At 36.4% G+C, this 13789-nt stretch overlaps 1 protein-coding gene across 1 annotated transcript; it reads left to right on the top strand.

Moving 5' to 3' along the window:
- The first annotated feature begins 7061 nt into the window (after nucleotides 1–7061).
- On the top strand, nucleotides 7062–8029 carry LOC141631079 (protein FAR-RED IMPAIRED RESPONSE 1-like). Its single transcript, XM_074443800.1, has 3 exons — nucleotides 7062–7202; nucleotides 7293–7743; nucleotides 7815–8029. The coding sequence occupies exons 1-3, from the start codon at nucleotides 7062–7064 to the stop codon at nucleotides 8027–8029; spliced, it is 807 nt and encodes a 268-aa protein (XP_074299901.1).
- Nucleotides 8030–13789: the final 5760 nt, after the last annotated feature.

The raw sequence follows: 13789 nt of genomic DNA, 5'->3' as shown, positions 1-13789 counted from the left end.
GATTGTTTCTTCTACTAATGTGTCTGTTAACTTCAATGGACTACTTATTAACTGCAATTTGCCAGAAGCATACCTTATACTAAACCAACACCATTAGCAGCATAGTTTTCTATAGGCCTCCCTCCATAATCCATGAACTGTCCTTGCTTCATTTTCTCCGCCATGTCCAATCCCGACGACTCTCACTATATTGGTTTCCATTTCGATAGTTCGGTGCTTGATAAGATTCGATAGTTTCGCGGGACTATTCGGACACTTGGTATGTATCAATCTTTTCTCTTCTTTTTATTTTTTCTCTCCAAATGTTTGTTTTTGTTCAGAACATGCGATTTCTGCTTGGTTTTAATTTCATTTATGCTCATATTTTCATTTTTTTTAGGTGTTTAATGTCACGATTTTATGATTAATTGTGCTGTTATGATAGTGACGATGATTTATTTGATTAGTGTGTTAATTTTGGGGATTAGAGATAGTTCTTGCCTTAGGTAGGGTTTAACGATTTTAGTTTGCATCTGTGGTGTTGTTTGATAACTGAGACTTGAGATAGCATTTGTGGTGTTGCTTGATAATTGAAGGGCGGAACTATTGTTTTAAAATTAACACTGTTTCATGTGCCCTTGCTATTTCTAGATGTCCCTTTGTGTGTTCTAAACATTGCCTGAAACTTGGTGAGTTGCAGACCATGTGGTGATAGTATTTGAGGATAATCCAAAGGCTATTCGGTTTACCTCCGTGAGAACTAAGAACTAAATTTAAAGTGTATTTAAATAAGCACATTACCTTCCTTACGTCTCAAAACCTAAATAACTAAAGAACATAATGCTACAATACTTCGAATGATCCACTCTTTCCCGTTTCGAGATGCGGATGGCGGGTTCCCCCACCCAAGTTGTAATACCCTTCCGCCCACTATTATTGCAGTTACACAAAATGCCTTGACTTCCACCCCTAAAAAAATACACCCTTGTTGGTGAGGATAGAAATTATGTGGTACTCATTGCATAATTTGGTGAAGGTTAAGTTAACTGAGCTTTTGGGTTTGTCTGCATCTCCATTATGAGTGTATTAGTATTACCACCAGGTCTTAGTATAATGGTTATGACGGACGTATCATGACACCATAGATCACAGGTTTAAAATCCCCCTTCCCTATTTATCAGATCTTGCCACCGTGCCTTGCGTCTCATTTGACACCAAGATATTACTCACTACTTCATATGTTTGGGATTTCATGGTCTGTTTTCTTCCTTAAATTCGCCCTCTGACAACGAGATTATGGGTTTCCTTGAGTATAATTTGTATAATTCATTTGCCAATTAATTGGACTTTAATTTGCTTGGCTATGTGTATAATTTGTCGTATTCATTCGACCCGACTGCAATGTTTGAGTTAACCCCTTTCAAAGCCATAGAATGCTGCTCGAGGTGAGTTAGTGACCTTTACTTGTCAATTGTATGATTTGGTTTAGGTGAGTTAGTAGATAGCTCAAATCGTATGATTTGGTTTAGTTGAGTTAGTAGATAGCTCAAATTTCTTGGTCTCCTTGTAATGTGTTTCCAGATCTGTATGTTTTGTTCCGTATTTACGAGGTACCGTGAATTTAACTACCCATTTTACCAAAATTACCGATTTCTTGGTATGGTGGCTTCTCATTCTTACCTTTCGACGGGTAATTCTATTCAGCACAATTTTGAAACATTTTTGTGAAGTGTATATGTACTAATCAAATATATTCATATAAATTATATTTTCTTTGCCCGTTATAGGTTTCAGATTCATCAGATGGTGATGATGCGCCTTCAAATGTTGATTGAAGATGCGCCTTCATATGTTGATTGAAGTCTCTGTGACATTGCGCCTACATGATTGAAGCCCCTACCACATTCAAACTACTGGATCAGTGTCCTTGTCTAGCTAGTTACGTAGCATTTTTTTACGATTTTTTGGACTTTTACTATCTTCCAGATCCCTTTTGGTATTTTTGATTTTGTCGTACTAAAAATTACGTACTAGTTTATATTAGTTAAATTGTCAATGGTAGCTAGCTATAGTATTTGTGATGGAGACGGTATATGTATCAAACGTATAATTATTTATAAAAGTACGTGGGTACGTTATTAACTATATACGGAGTACATTGCATTATGTTTTAATTTTTATGATTTAGTAATGATAGCTAGTAGTACTATATTATTTATAGGTGTATTTAATTAATCTCTACGTACGATTTTATCAGAAATCAAAAAGTCGAAATTAGACGGTGACAAGAAGTGTCAATATATGAATAGTTGACGCTTAATTCCGTCTCATCGACTGACACATAAAACCATCAATAGTCGCGGAAGACGCTTAAAAGCGTCACATTTATTGACAATTAAAAGCGTCAATAGCCACCAAAGACGCTTAAAAGCGTCAATTTTGTTGACAATTAAAAGCGTCAATAGTCCATGAAGACGTTTAAAAGCGTCACATTTATTGACAATTAAAAGCGTCAATAGCCACCAAAGACGCTTAAAAGCATCAATTTCGTTAACATTTAAAACTGTCAATAGGCCATGAAGACGCTAAAAAATGTCATAATTATTGACTAAAAAAAGCGTCAAAAAATAGCGACGGTCCAAAATTTGACGCTTTTATAAAGCGTCGATAAAAAAAAATTGACGCTTTAAAGCGTCGAAAAACGCCTGAAAAAGCGTCACCAATGCAAGGTATGTGAAGTAGTGAAGCGTATTGTGAGGAAAATAACTTTAAAATTAGTCGGAGAAATACATATGACATTTGAAAAATAAACTTCGTATTATGTATAATTAAATATGACATTTGCAATAACAAAAGGCGTAGGGACATATTTCAGCATTCATTCTACTCTTTACATGAGTAAATTTCATGTAGTACGTATTATGCATGCACATTTGTCACAAGCCAGTTCGGTCCAGAGTCTTTTAGCCTCATAATACCTCATTTTTTTAATCGGAAGTTGTCATAAAATTGGATATTATAAATATATCAAAGGTTTTATTTTCCTTCTAATTTAATAAAAAGTGAACAAATACTAATGAATAATTTTTTAGTATTAATAAATTATAGATAATTAATTTATTTCCTGTTTCTAATAATAAAATTGTAAAATAATTAATTAATTCTCATTTCTAATAGGAAAATCATATTCCTAATTATAATAGAAAAATTTTAAATAATTATTATCTCCTAATTCTAATAGTATAATTAGGAAAAAAAGCCTTAATAAATTGTTAATTTATTTCCTATTTCTAGTAGGAAAATTGTAAAATAATTAATTAATTCTCATTTCTAATAGGAAAATTATATTCCTAGTTATAATAGAAAAATTGTAAATATTAAATATCTCCTAATTCTAATGCTAATAGTATAATTAGAAAAAAAAGCCTCCTTTAGTTATATATATTGATTGATTAGGCTATATGGGATTCGAACCCACATCTTTGTACAAGATTGTACACTGCTCTACCAATGAGCTAATCGCTTTCATAATTAATATTACCCAAAGATTTACATAACTCCAAAAATAACAAATCAAGTGTTACTGTAATAACGCATATGTGTTACAATAACATGCCTAGTGTTACAGTAGCAACCCATATGTGTTCCAATACAAAAAAAAAACATTAAAGTTTACAAAGTCAAGCATAAATGTCATAAAGCTACCGAAAATTATATGACACGAACAAAGTCAACAAACCCACCTTCAAACTTGAAACATCATAGATTTGAGCAGAATATTGCAAATTTGCTTCAATATTATCCGAAAATTATATGACGCGAACAAAGTCAACAAACCCACCTTCAAACTTGAAACATCATAGATTTAAGCAGAATATTTCAAATTTGCTTCAATATTATCCGACTATTCCTAATAACTACATTATTTATGTAGTAATAATGTTGTAAATTTGCTTCAATATTATGCGACCATTCCTAATAACTACATTATTTATGTAGTAATAATGTTAATGTAACACTATTACAGTAACATGTGTCGGTCAAGGATTCTACTGAAGCAAATTTAATCCCCATATTTACCCCAATTTACTTGAAAAGAAGTGCAATTGTGAGTTTCACAATGTCATAACCCTAATTTTTTTTATGAACGCATAGAATCGACAACAAACAATATAAAAATGATATAATAACACGAATTAACAATTAATAAAATCGCACATTATTGCAAAAAAATCAATCGAACTGTTGTTCAATTACACCATGCCACATAAACCTAACTTTTTCGCACAACCATTATGAACACATGAAATCGACAGCGAACAATATGATAATGATATTATGACACGATGTAATAGTTCATAAATCGCACATTATTGAAGAAATCAATTACAAATTTACAAAGCATAAATTAAAATTGTTAAAAATTGAAGATAATAACTGAAATTGTGAAAAGACGCCGATTCTTACCTATTCATTTTGTGTGTATGAACGGTGATAGATGAGAAGAAGCATGCTTGATTTCGATTTTCGATTTAATTTTCCAGATTTATCTTTGAATTTGAAATTAATTAGGTTTATTTAGGCTTTGCTGGAGAGAGAAAAAAAGATAAAGGATGAGAGGGATTTTCTGAACTTCGGAAACACAAATGACAAGAAACTGGGGTATGAGATTCAGTTTACGCGTGGATTTTTTTTAGGGTGATGTAGATTAATGAGGGCTGTTGGATCTTTTGATCTAATGATCCTTATTCACGGGATGAACTCACCTAAGAAACTAGACTCACCGAATGGTCTCTCTCTCTTATATATATATATATATATATATAGAGAGAGAGAGAGAGAGTATATATATATATATATATATATATATATATATATATATATATATATATATATATATATATATATATATATATAGAGAGAGAGAGAGAGAGAGAGATAGATAGATAGAGAGAGAGAGAGAGAGAGAGATCTAATGAGTCCATTACATCATTTGAGTCCTTAAGTCCTTATAAGGATCTTTAGATGGACAACATCTATGGTTGAGATTGTTTACAAAATATTGGCAAAAAAAAAGAAGAAAAGTTTGGGTAGGAAATAAGAGAACAAAGCATGAAAATTGTTCTTCCCAATCATCACAACTGACGGACAAAAGATATATCCTTTGTACTATGTTTACACTCCCACATACTTCCTTCCTTAACACACTTCTTCTCCACTTCTTCTCCCATTTCTATCCTCTAATCTTCTCCCTAAACCTGAGTTCTTTCTATTGAACGCGCAAATTTTAGCTAAAATTCATTCTAAAACTTGCAAATCAGCGGAAACATGCAGATAATAGACGTCATCAATGGTATTTCTTTATTTTATTCATTGTTTTCAGTCACCTTTTAATATTTTCAGTTGAATAAAATGGATGAAGGTTATGGTATAATCTGCATGTCATGGTATTTGTTCATTCTTGTTATTGTTATTTGTTATTTTTGTTCAGCTACCGTTTTCATATTTTTTGTTATACTCATTTCATTTTTGTTGTTTGTTCAGCCACCGTTTTCATATTTTCAGTTCGATCTTTGTGACTGTCTTCAATACTTTTCAAATTTGATGTTGGGTTTTAAACGAAGATGGTTATAGTTAAATCTGCATGCTGGGTTTTCATTAATTTGAGTTTTGAGTATCAATTTTTAATTGTTATAGTTTTCAACGCACTGTGATAAACAAGTTAGCATTCTGACAACATTTACACTTACAGCTGGCATTTACACTTTCAGAACAGCACATTTACATTGCCCTTATCTGAACATTTACATTTACACTGGCAATGGATATAAAGTTCACCTTCACAAGTTTGTACAAAGAATATCACTATTGCTTTTTTTGAAATTGCTCAAGTTTTGATTGTACCAGTTTTCAGTTCTGATTATTGTTCACGATAAAAATTGTAAATATTAGACTATGCAAATTATAGGACATCACAATAAGAAATTCAAATGTGACGACCTTTAAAAAATTGATATTTTCTCATTTACACTTTTACACCATCACAGTTACACTACATTCCTGCTGACATTTACACTTATACTTTTCGATGTTTACATTTACACTTACACTTTGGGGAAATCATAATTTGGACATTTACACTTCCATGTATCACACTTACACAACATGTATGGAACATTTACACTTGCATTGACATTTACACTTTTAAAACATCAGACTTACACTACATTTGTGATGACATTTACACTTACACTTTTGGACGTTTACATTTACACTTACACTTTGGGGACATCATAATTTGGACATTTACACTTTCATGTATCACACTTACACAACATGTATGGAACATTTACACTTGCATTGACATTTACAGTTTTAGAACATCAGACTTACACTAAATTTCTGATGACATTTACACTTGCACTTTTTGACTTTTACATTTACACTTACACTTTGGTGACATTTATACTTGCACTTACACTTACATTTACATTTCCGATGACGTTTACACTTACACTTACACTTGCATTTGACATTTACTTTGATTCCCCTTACATTTACACTTGCATTTGACATTTGCACGTTGATTCCCCATACATTTACACTTGCATTTCACATTTACACTTTGATTCCCATTACATTTACACTTTACTTCGACGTATATTTACACTTACACTTCATATATGATGACATTTACACTTACACTTCGTATCTTTTACTTTTACACTCTGTGGACATTTACAGATTCACTAAAGCAAAATGGAGTGCAGCCTGACAGGCAGGAACTATGCAGGGAGGTCGAGAAGAGGTTTACACCATACATCGGGTAGGAGTTTGGGGGGATTGAGGACGCGGTGACGTTTTATAAGATATACGTCATTGCTTGTGGGTTTGATGTGCGTAGGTACACAACAAAAAAATGGTGTTGCGGTGAGATCAAGTCAAAGCTTGTCGTCTGCAATCGAGAAGGTTTCGCTCACAAGGCGCCAAGTAAAGATCAGGGTGACGGACTCGTTGGGGAGAACTCATAGAGGATATTCAGGGTCACTAGAGTGGGGTGTAAAGCGAGGATAAGACTATATATGAAGAATGGTCTTCTATTAATTGACCGGTTCCATGAGGGTCACAATCACGAGCTTATCTCACTAAAGGACAGAGAGTTCCAGAAATTGTCGCGCAACATAACAGAATATCAGAAGATGATAATCGTTTCGAACTCAAGGGTTAGTAATATATCATCACTGTCAATACTAATTAAATAAATCCATTCACGTTATATTTATATATCATATCTGTCATTGATTGATTGGCAGCTGAAGATAGGAGCAACAAAGACATACAGAATCTGCAAAGAACAGGTGAATGAATTCGAGAACATTGGAGCAAGCTTAAATGATTTTAAGAACTTCCATATGGATGTTAAATATTTCATTCACGAACGTGATGGTCAGTTGTTCGTAGACCATTTTAAGGAAATGACTGAAACAAGAATAGGTTTCTACTTTGACTACGATCTTGACGATGATGGCAGCCTACGTAGGGCTATATGGGCGGACGGTACTGCCCGAGATAATTACAAGATTTTTGGTGATGTGGTGTCATTCGACCCAACTTACTCCACCAATAATTATTCTATGGTATTCACACCATTCACTGGCGTGGATCACCATAAACGATCAGTGACGTTCTGTGGGGCTCTAATTGAAAGGGAAGATTATGAGTCATTTAATTGGGTTTTTAGCCGGTTTTTACAAGCAATGGGGGGTAAGGAACCCGAGTACATAATTACAGATCAGGACCCAGGTATTATCAAATATGTCCCTCTTGTTTTCAAGACAACGCGCCGTCGGTTCTGTATGTGGCATATAATGAACAAAATGCCAGTAAGTTTGGTGTCTCTAGGAGTGATTATACTGACTTCATGTGTAAAATTAATGACATTATATGGGACGATGAGCTTGAAGCAGCAGAATTCGATGCTATCTGGGAGCAAGTAATTGAAGATCATGGTGTTGGCGCAAATGATTGGTTTGCGGATACGTTGATGTGATCAATATTTGAGCATATTTAGTCCCCGAATTAGCCTCGTTCCTATGCTTTTTAGTGCATAATTGGGTCATTTACTATCTTTAGTCCTTTGTTTTGCATATTCTTTGAGGTTTTGTTTCCTTGGTAGGAGAGGAGTGCAAACCTTGCATTTTCATGGCAAAATAGAGCTAAATTGATCGAATATAATGACCAAGCATCAAAGAGAAGACAAGACTAGAAAGCCTTTGTACATAATGTAGTAGATGGGCAATGATGAAAAAGATCCTTGCATCCCCGACAAAATCCCGGAGGATTGTTGAAGAAGAAAAGAAGAAAAGAAGAAATGTAAGCTGAGCTAAGATCCGCTCGTCTCACCCCTCGGGACGCCCGTCCAGAAGCTCCCCAGGACGCTCGTCCAAGCTGCCAAGCCGCTCGTCCAGAAGCTCCCTAATCCGCCCGTCCCGACCCTTGGACGCTCGGATTGTCCTCCAGAGAAACACGCCCCCTTCTTTCTTTATTCGAAATGCGCATATTTTTGAAAGACTAGATAAAAGGAGATCCGTATCTTTTCTTGAGAGAAGCGATTCTTCAAGGACTTAATCGTCATTTAAGCCCTTATTAACCCTAATTTGTGCACCTAATCCCTACTATAAATACCCCATTAGTCTAATTAAATTATCTTATTCTTCTTATCAATCTTTAGTGTAGTTTATATTATTCTAATCTCTCTTTAATCTTGTAATCAACTTCTAATAAAGTATTAATACAAATCTCATTTCCTTAATTTCTCTATTGTTCATCTTTAATTTTGGGTAATTGAAGATTATTTGGGTATATTGGGAGATTGACAACCTTCCATCAATCATCAAGTACTTCTATTATTCTTTGCATTATTATTTTGGAATCATCATTAGGTATAATTCTCTTAATCCCTTTTTAATTATTGTTAATCATCTTCATTTATTCATCATGTTTTGCTTTGTTAATATGATTGACAATCTTGTTAACATATTAAACTTGATAATGAGTGAGTAGTTTCCTTAACTAGGGTTAATGAGGAATTAGGGGAAACCAACATGGGGGATGATTCATGCTTAATTTAATATGTCTTCATAATTTATTTGCTTGCTTGTTGTGAGCTCAACTTATGCACATGTGTAGATACCCGTATCCGTCGATATTGGAATTTATAGAGAACCCGACAAACACTCGATGATGATAGGACACATGTATTCATTAGTTGTCATTGTCGCTATTTTGGGATCGTTTTATGATGTAGAATGAGCGTTGTCGATGAAGTATTTTATTAATTTAAATGATATTTAAATTAATGTTTTTTAAAGTGAATTCATTTTATTGTTTTAATTTGAATTTATTTTCTTAAATTTATTTTATTGAAAATAAAATATATTTTTGATTTGAAAAATCATTCTTTAGTTATTTGATTTGAAAAATCAATTTATATCGTTTATAAACCGTATTTGAAGAACTCGATTTTTTACGATGGTTTTATACGCGATTTAGAGCTCGTTTTCAACTCGATTTGAGCACGGTTTTCGAAGCAAACTCAAGCCAACTCTTGACCCATAACCCAGCCCATCACTTACCCTCATAACCAGGCCCTAACCCCTTCCACAAACCCGTCCAAAATCCCTCCAATCCAGCTAATAACCCGTCCCAAACAGCCCGCACAGCCAACCCTTTCCCTTACCCGTGTTCAGCTTTGCTAAGCCCCAAACCCGCTCCAAACGCCACTTAAACCCGTGCCCATTAACCCTAAACCATACCCTAGTATCCTACCCATATTACCTTAGCTTAACCCCCAAGCAAACCCCTCATACAAACCCTAAAAACCCCACGAAATAGCTGATGGACAACAGCTATGCAAACCGAGTCCAAGGTCTCTTAACCCTATCAAACCCTACTTTAACTCTCTATAAATACCTCCCCTATGCCATACATTCATTCCTAGGTTCTCCATACATACTACCGTCACTCATCAGCATTAATCTCCAAAAACAAACCCTAATTGCCTCTCAAAACTCTCGACAAAACCGAGACATCCAAACTGAGAAACAGTTTGTGTCTCTCTCGAAATACCATTCGTTTCCCCTTCAAATCTCCATTAAAATTCGAGTTTCTTGTTCCTAATTAACCATATAACATCCATCTACATCTTAGACAAAGATTCACGAGCCAAATTGACTTTGAGAGTACACGAATCCCCTCGAAAAACAGAGTGTCATACACTCTATTTTCGCGGCTTTTCCTGTCTGTCCAGTTCTGTTTGTGCTCGTTTTTCGTGCCCAATAATTCAGAACGAGCGTGGTTTGTTTTAAGATATTTATTCTACTCTATTTTTAGTTTTCAAAACATCTTTTAAATCTAATTTTCACCGAGAAACGAGTGAGAAATTACAGTTTGAAAGTTGCTGTCCAGATTTACAAAAAACGTGTTGTTGCTTTGTTCCTTCGTCGACGACGGCCTCTCGAGATAAAATCTACGATCGATTACGACCCAAGACGGTGTCAACGATACATGTAGGTTGAGGGTGCATCAAATCCTCCTCTTCTCCCTTTTATTTCGTTCTTTTTATGTTTGTTTTTTATTGTTCATTTTTACATTATTTATCGTTTTGCATCGTTTGATATCGTTAACTATGAAACTAGTATAGCCCGAGTATGAGTTAAAGTACCACCATGAACACCTACGTTGACTTGAGTCGGGAAAGAAATCTGCCACATCGGTCGGTCATATCCCCCTTCTCATTTACATATCCTCGTGTTCAAGGTAGGACATTAATAAAACGAATTCTAACTTTGTTCCTCGCTTTTGACCCCTCGCTTGTTTTGCTCAATTCGACCTGTCCTAGGACCCTTCGCATGTTAGTTCGACCTCTGATGGTTAACATATGACTCATTTAGACGGCATTAGAATTTGTTAATAACCTAATTAGACATGTTAGGTGGCATCGACATAGCCTTGAAAATCGATTAACAATTCTATAACCTAATTGAATGCATCTCTCTTTTCACATGCTTTCTCGCTAGTATAAGAGCGCGTGATTAGCACCTTCTTATTAACACTCGACGAGTTAATTTAACTAGCGAACTTGACCTAATTGGACCCTTTATTAGGCCGTGTAGAATGCATTCGCGCGATATCTTCTCAATCGATCAACGTCGTTTCTAACTTGTTTTCTAGCCCGTTTTCTAACTCATTTCGCAATTATTTGATCTAACTAATGAACCTAACCTAGGAATTAGGGTGGCCGTGGCTTGGCCGTGAGGGTGGCCGTATCTTTTGTCTTTCTTGCTTCGTTTTTTTATACCATTTGTTCTTTGTTGTTTCGTAGCTTATAATTTATAGTTTGTTCATCGAGTTGTAATTTTCAAGTTTGTTTTACTTTTATCGAGTCAAGACTTCTTCAAAAACCTTAGTCTCATTTGGTTAGATGGTTATGTTCCAATTCGTGTAAGAGCGTAGTAAATCGCATGTTGTTTAAAGCGACATGGCCCGATTTATGCTAATGCATGCTTTGGTGTGTGACCTAATGTCTAATTCGATAAGATTAAGCGCAAGCACGCATTACGAGGAGTGACCCAAGGCCGTGAGTTATGTAAACCGTGGGCCACCCCTTTGTGCACGTTTTCCTAGGCCGAATGGCCATGTGTCGTGTATGGTGTCGTATATAGCAATTGTATTTAGATCGAGTTGTATCTCTAATTTCTCGTTGTGTCGGCATGAAATGCCTGGGTTGTAATAGGGTAGATCCTAATGGCTCCCCCATTCCCATCAAGCCTTGTTTTTGTATGTTGTTAGATCAATCAACCCACATGCTAAATTACAACTTTGACAAAGTTAGTTTAGTTGCATCTAAATCGACATAGAAACTTCACATGTTAGGGTTTTAAAACGATGTTTGCATATCATATATTGCAGTAGCTACGACCTTGTTTGAAATCCGATACTTGACTTAGTAGAGGCCGTTATTAACGGGCAGGGTTACGTGTCCTTATGGGCTTCCTAACACGTACCCTCACCTCTTACTCAAAATCTATGGTTTGTGGATCCGTCTAAATACCATTGGATTACGAGAGTCATTCAAATCGAGTGATATAGGGTACAAGTCTTTATCTTTAATCACTCGTAGTCGATTGGCTTTATGCTTTTCGATGAAAGGTGTAAAGTTGACTTGAACGGTTCCAAGTTCCCATAAAACTTGGTGGCGACTCTAATTTGTCTTAATTCGATTCGAAAGAACCTCGAGTCGATTATGCCTAGTGTGGATCCCGCGGACGCAGTTCCCGCGGGCGTTGTTCATAGTTTGGCGACTCCGCTGGGGAAAAAGAGGACTAGTTACACTTTGTTTCTAGGGTCTTTTCCTCCGAGGTGAATCTTGAAAAGAAAGTATTGGAAAGTAAAACATTACTCGTAGTGCTACGATTCATGCATAAACCCTTAAGGACTTTCCCGGGCCGCCCCAGCGCTTCTTTGTGACGCGTGGGGGGCGACGTCCCACTATGCCAGGTGCTTGCACATTGCTTGCTTCCGCTCCACCTCGTCGTGGTTCTTGAGGGTGAGGATGCTCTTCTAGGTACTCTACCTAAAGGCCCTTGTTCTATTAGACCCGAAAGGATGGAGGGTATAGACCTTCTTATAGAAGACTTGCCGAGACTTAGAAATGTCTAGGAGCATACATCCTTATAACATGAGAATGACAATGTGCAAGGTGAATTTCCCGAGCCTTTTTTCAAATTTTCCACGTCAATTTCAAAACCGAACTTTTGAACAACTTTGTAACACCCCCATATACAGAGGAGCCTTAACTAGGCCTTCCTTAGCATATAAAGGCGCTACCATCTCGGTTGCCCGAGGATAGTAATAATCAAGTGTCGATAAAAGAACGATTAAATTACTTTACAAGTCATCTATCCAACTAATGATACAAAAGATACAACTCAAAGTCCACTAGCTACAATTATTAAATCTCGTGGCGACTTATCCCTGCCCGGACTCCAGCTAGCAACCACATCAACACCTGCTAAGACGGACTGCTCACCATAAGGGATCACGGCAGACACATAAACAAACAAGACAACCACACAAAGTCGATCGAGATAAGACATAACCAAGTTACCAACAACTACCAAAGCAACACAAGACAATCAGTCACAATCAGGCACTCCGCTCCATCTCCGTCTCCGACTGTCCACTGGACCAGCCCTGCCAGTGGGGGACCGCAGCCGTTCCCACCTAAGCCCTGCTCATCATACCGAGCGATAACCCTGTCCCATTAATGTGCACATCCCCTTCCGTGGCGGGTTCCACGAAGGGCGAAACTAGGGCGTGAAGCCACTCTCGCAAGTGACTCCACTCAGCCGAGAACGCATCTCGAGAACCACAGACAAACAATCATAATCACAATCACAACAGCGTCTGAACCAACCAATTATACTAATTACAGCACAACAACAACGATTCAACGATCGACGCACTAGACTATCTACAGAAACAGAGTAGGCGAACCTACCTTTACGCAACCGCAACCAATCCACGCCGACACATGTCATAACCAGCAACCAAGCAAAGCCTATAAGGGCAAACAACTGTCTATTACTATCAAGCAAACCCTAATCACAACCAAGGGAACAGTGATGATGATGATGATGACATACCTATAAGGAGAAACTCGGCAAAAGACCGCTACCCGACTCAAGCTACGCTCTCCTAAGGCACAAGGACCTTCATAGGGCTTTCATTGAGGTTTTGTGGTGAGTAG

The sequence above is a fragment of the Silene latifolia genome, chromosome Y (assembly GCF_048544455.1).
Source record: "Silene latifolia isolate original U9 population chromosome Y, ASM4854445v1, whole genome shotgun sequence".
Classification (NCBI taxonomy): domain Eukaryota; kingdom Viridiplantae; phylum Streptophyta; class Magnoliopsida; order Caryophyllales; family Caryophyllaceae; genus Silene; species Silene latifolia.
Note: the sequence above shows the minus strand (reverse complement) of the source record. Positions and strands in the feature narration are given on the sequence as shown.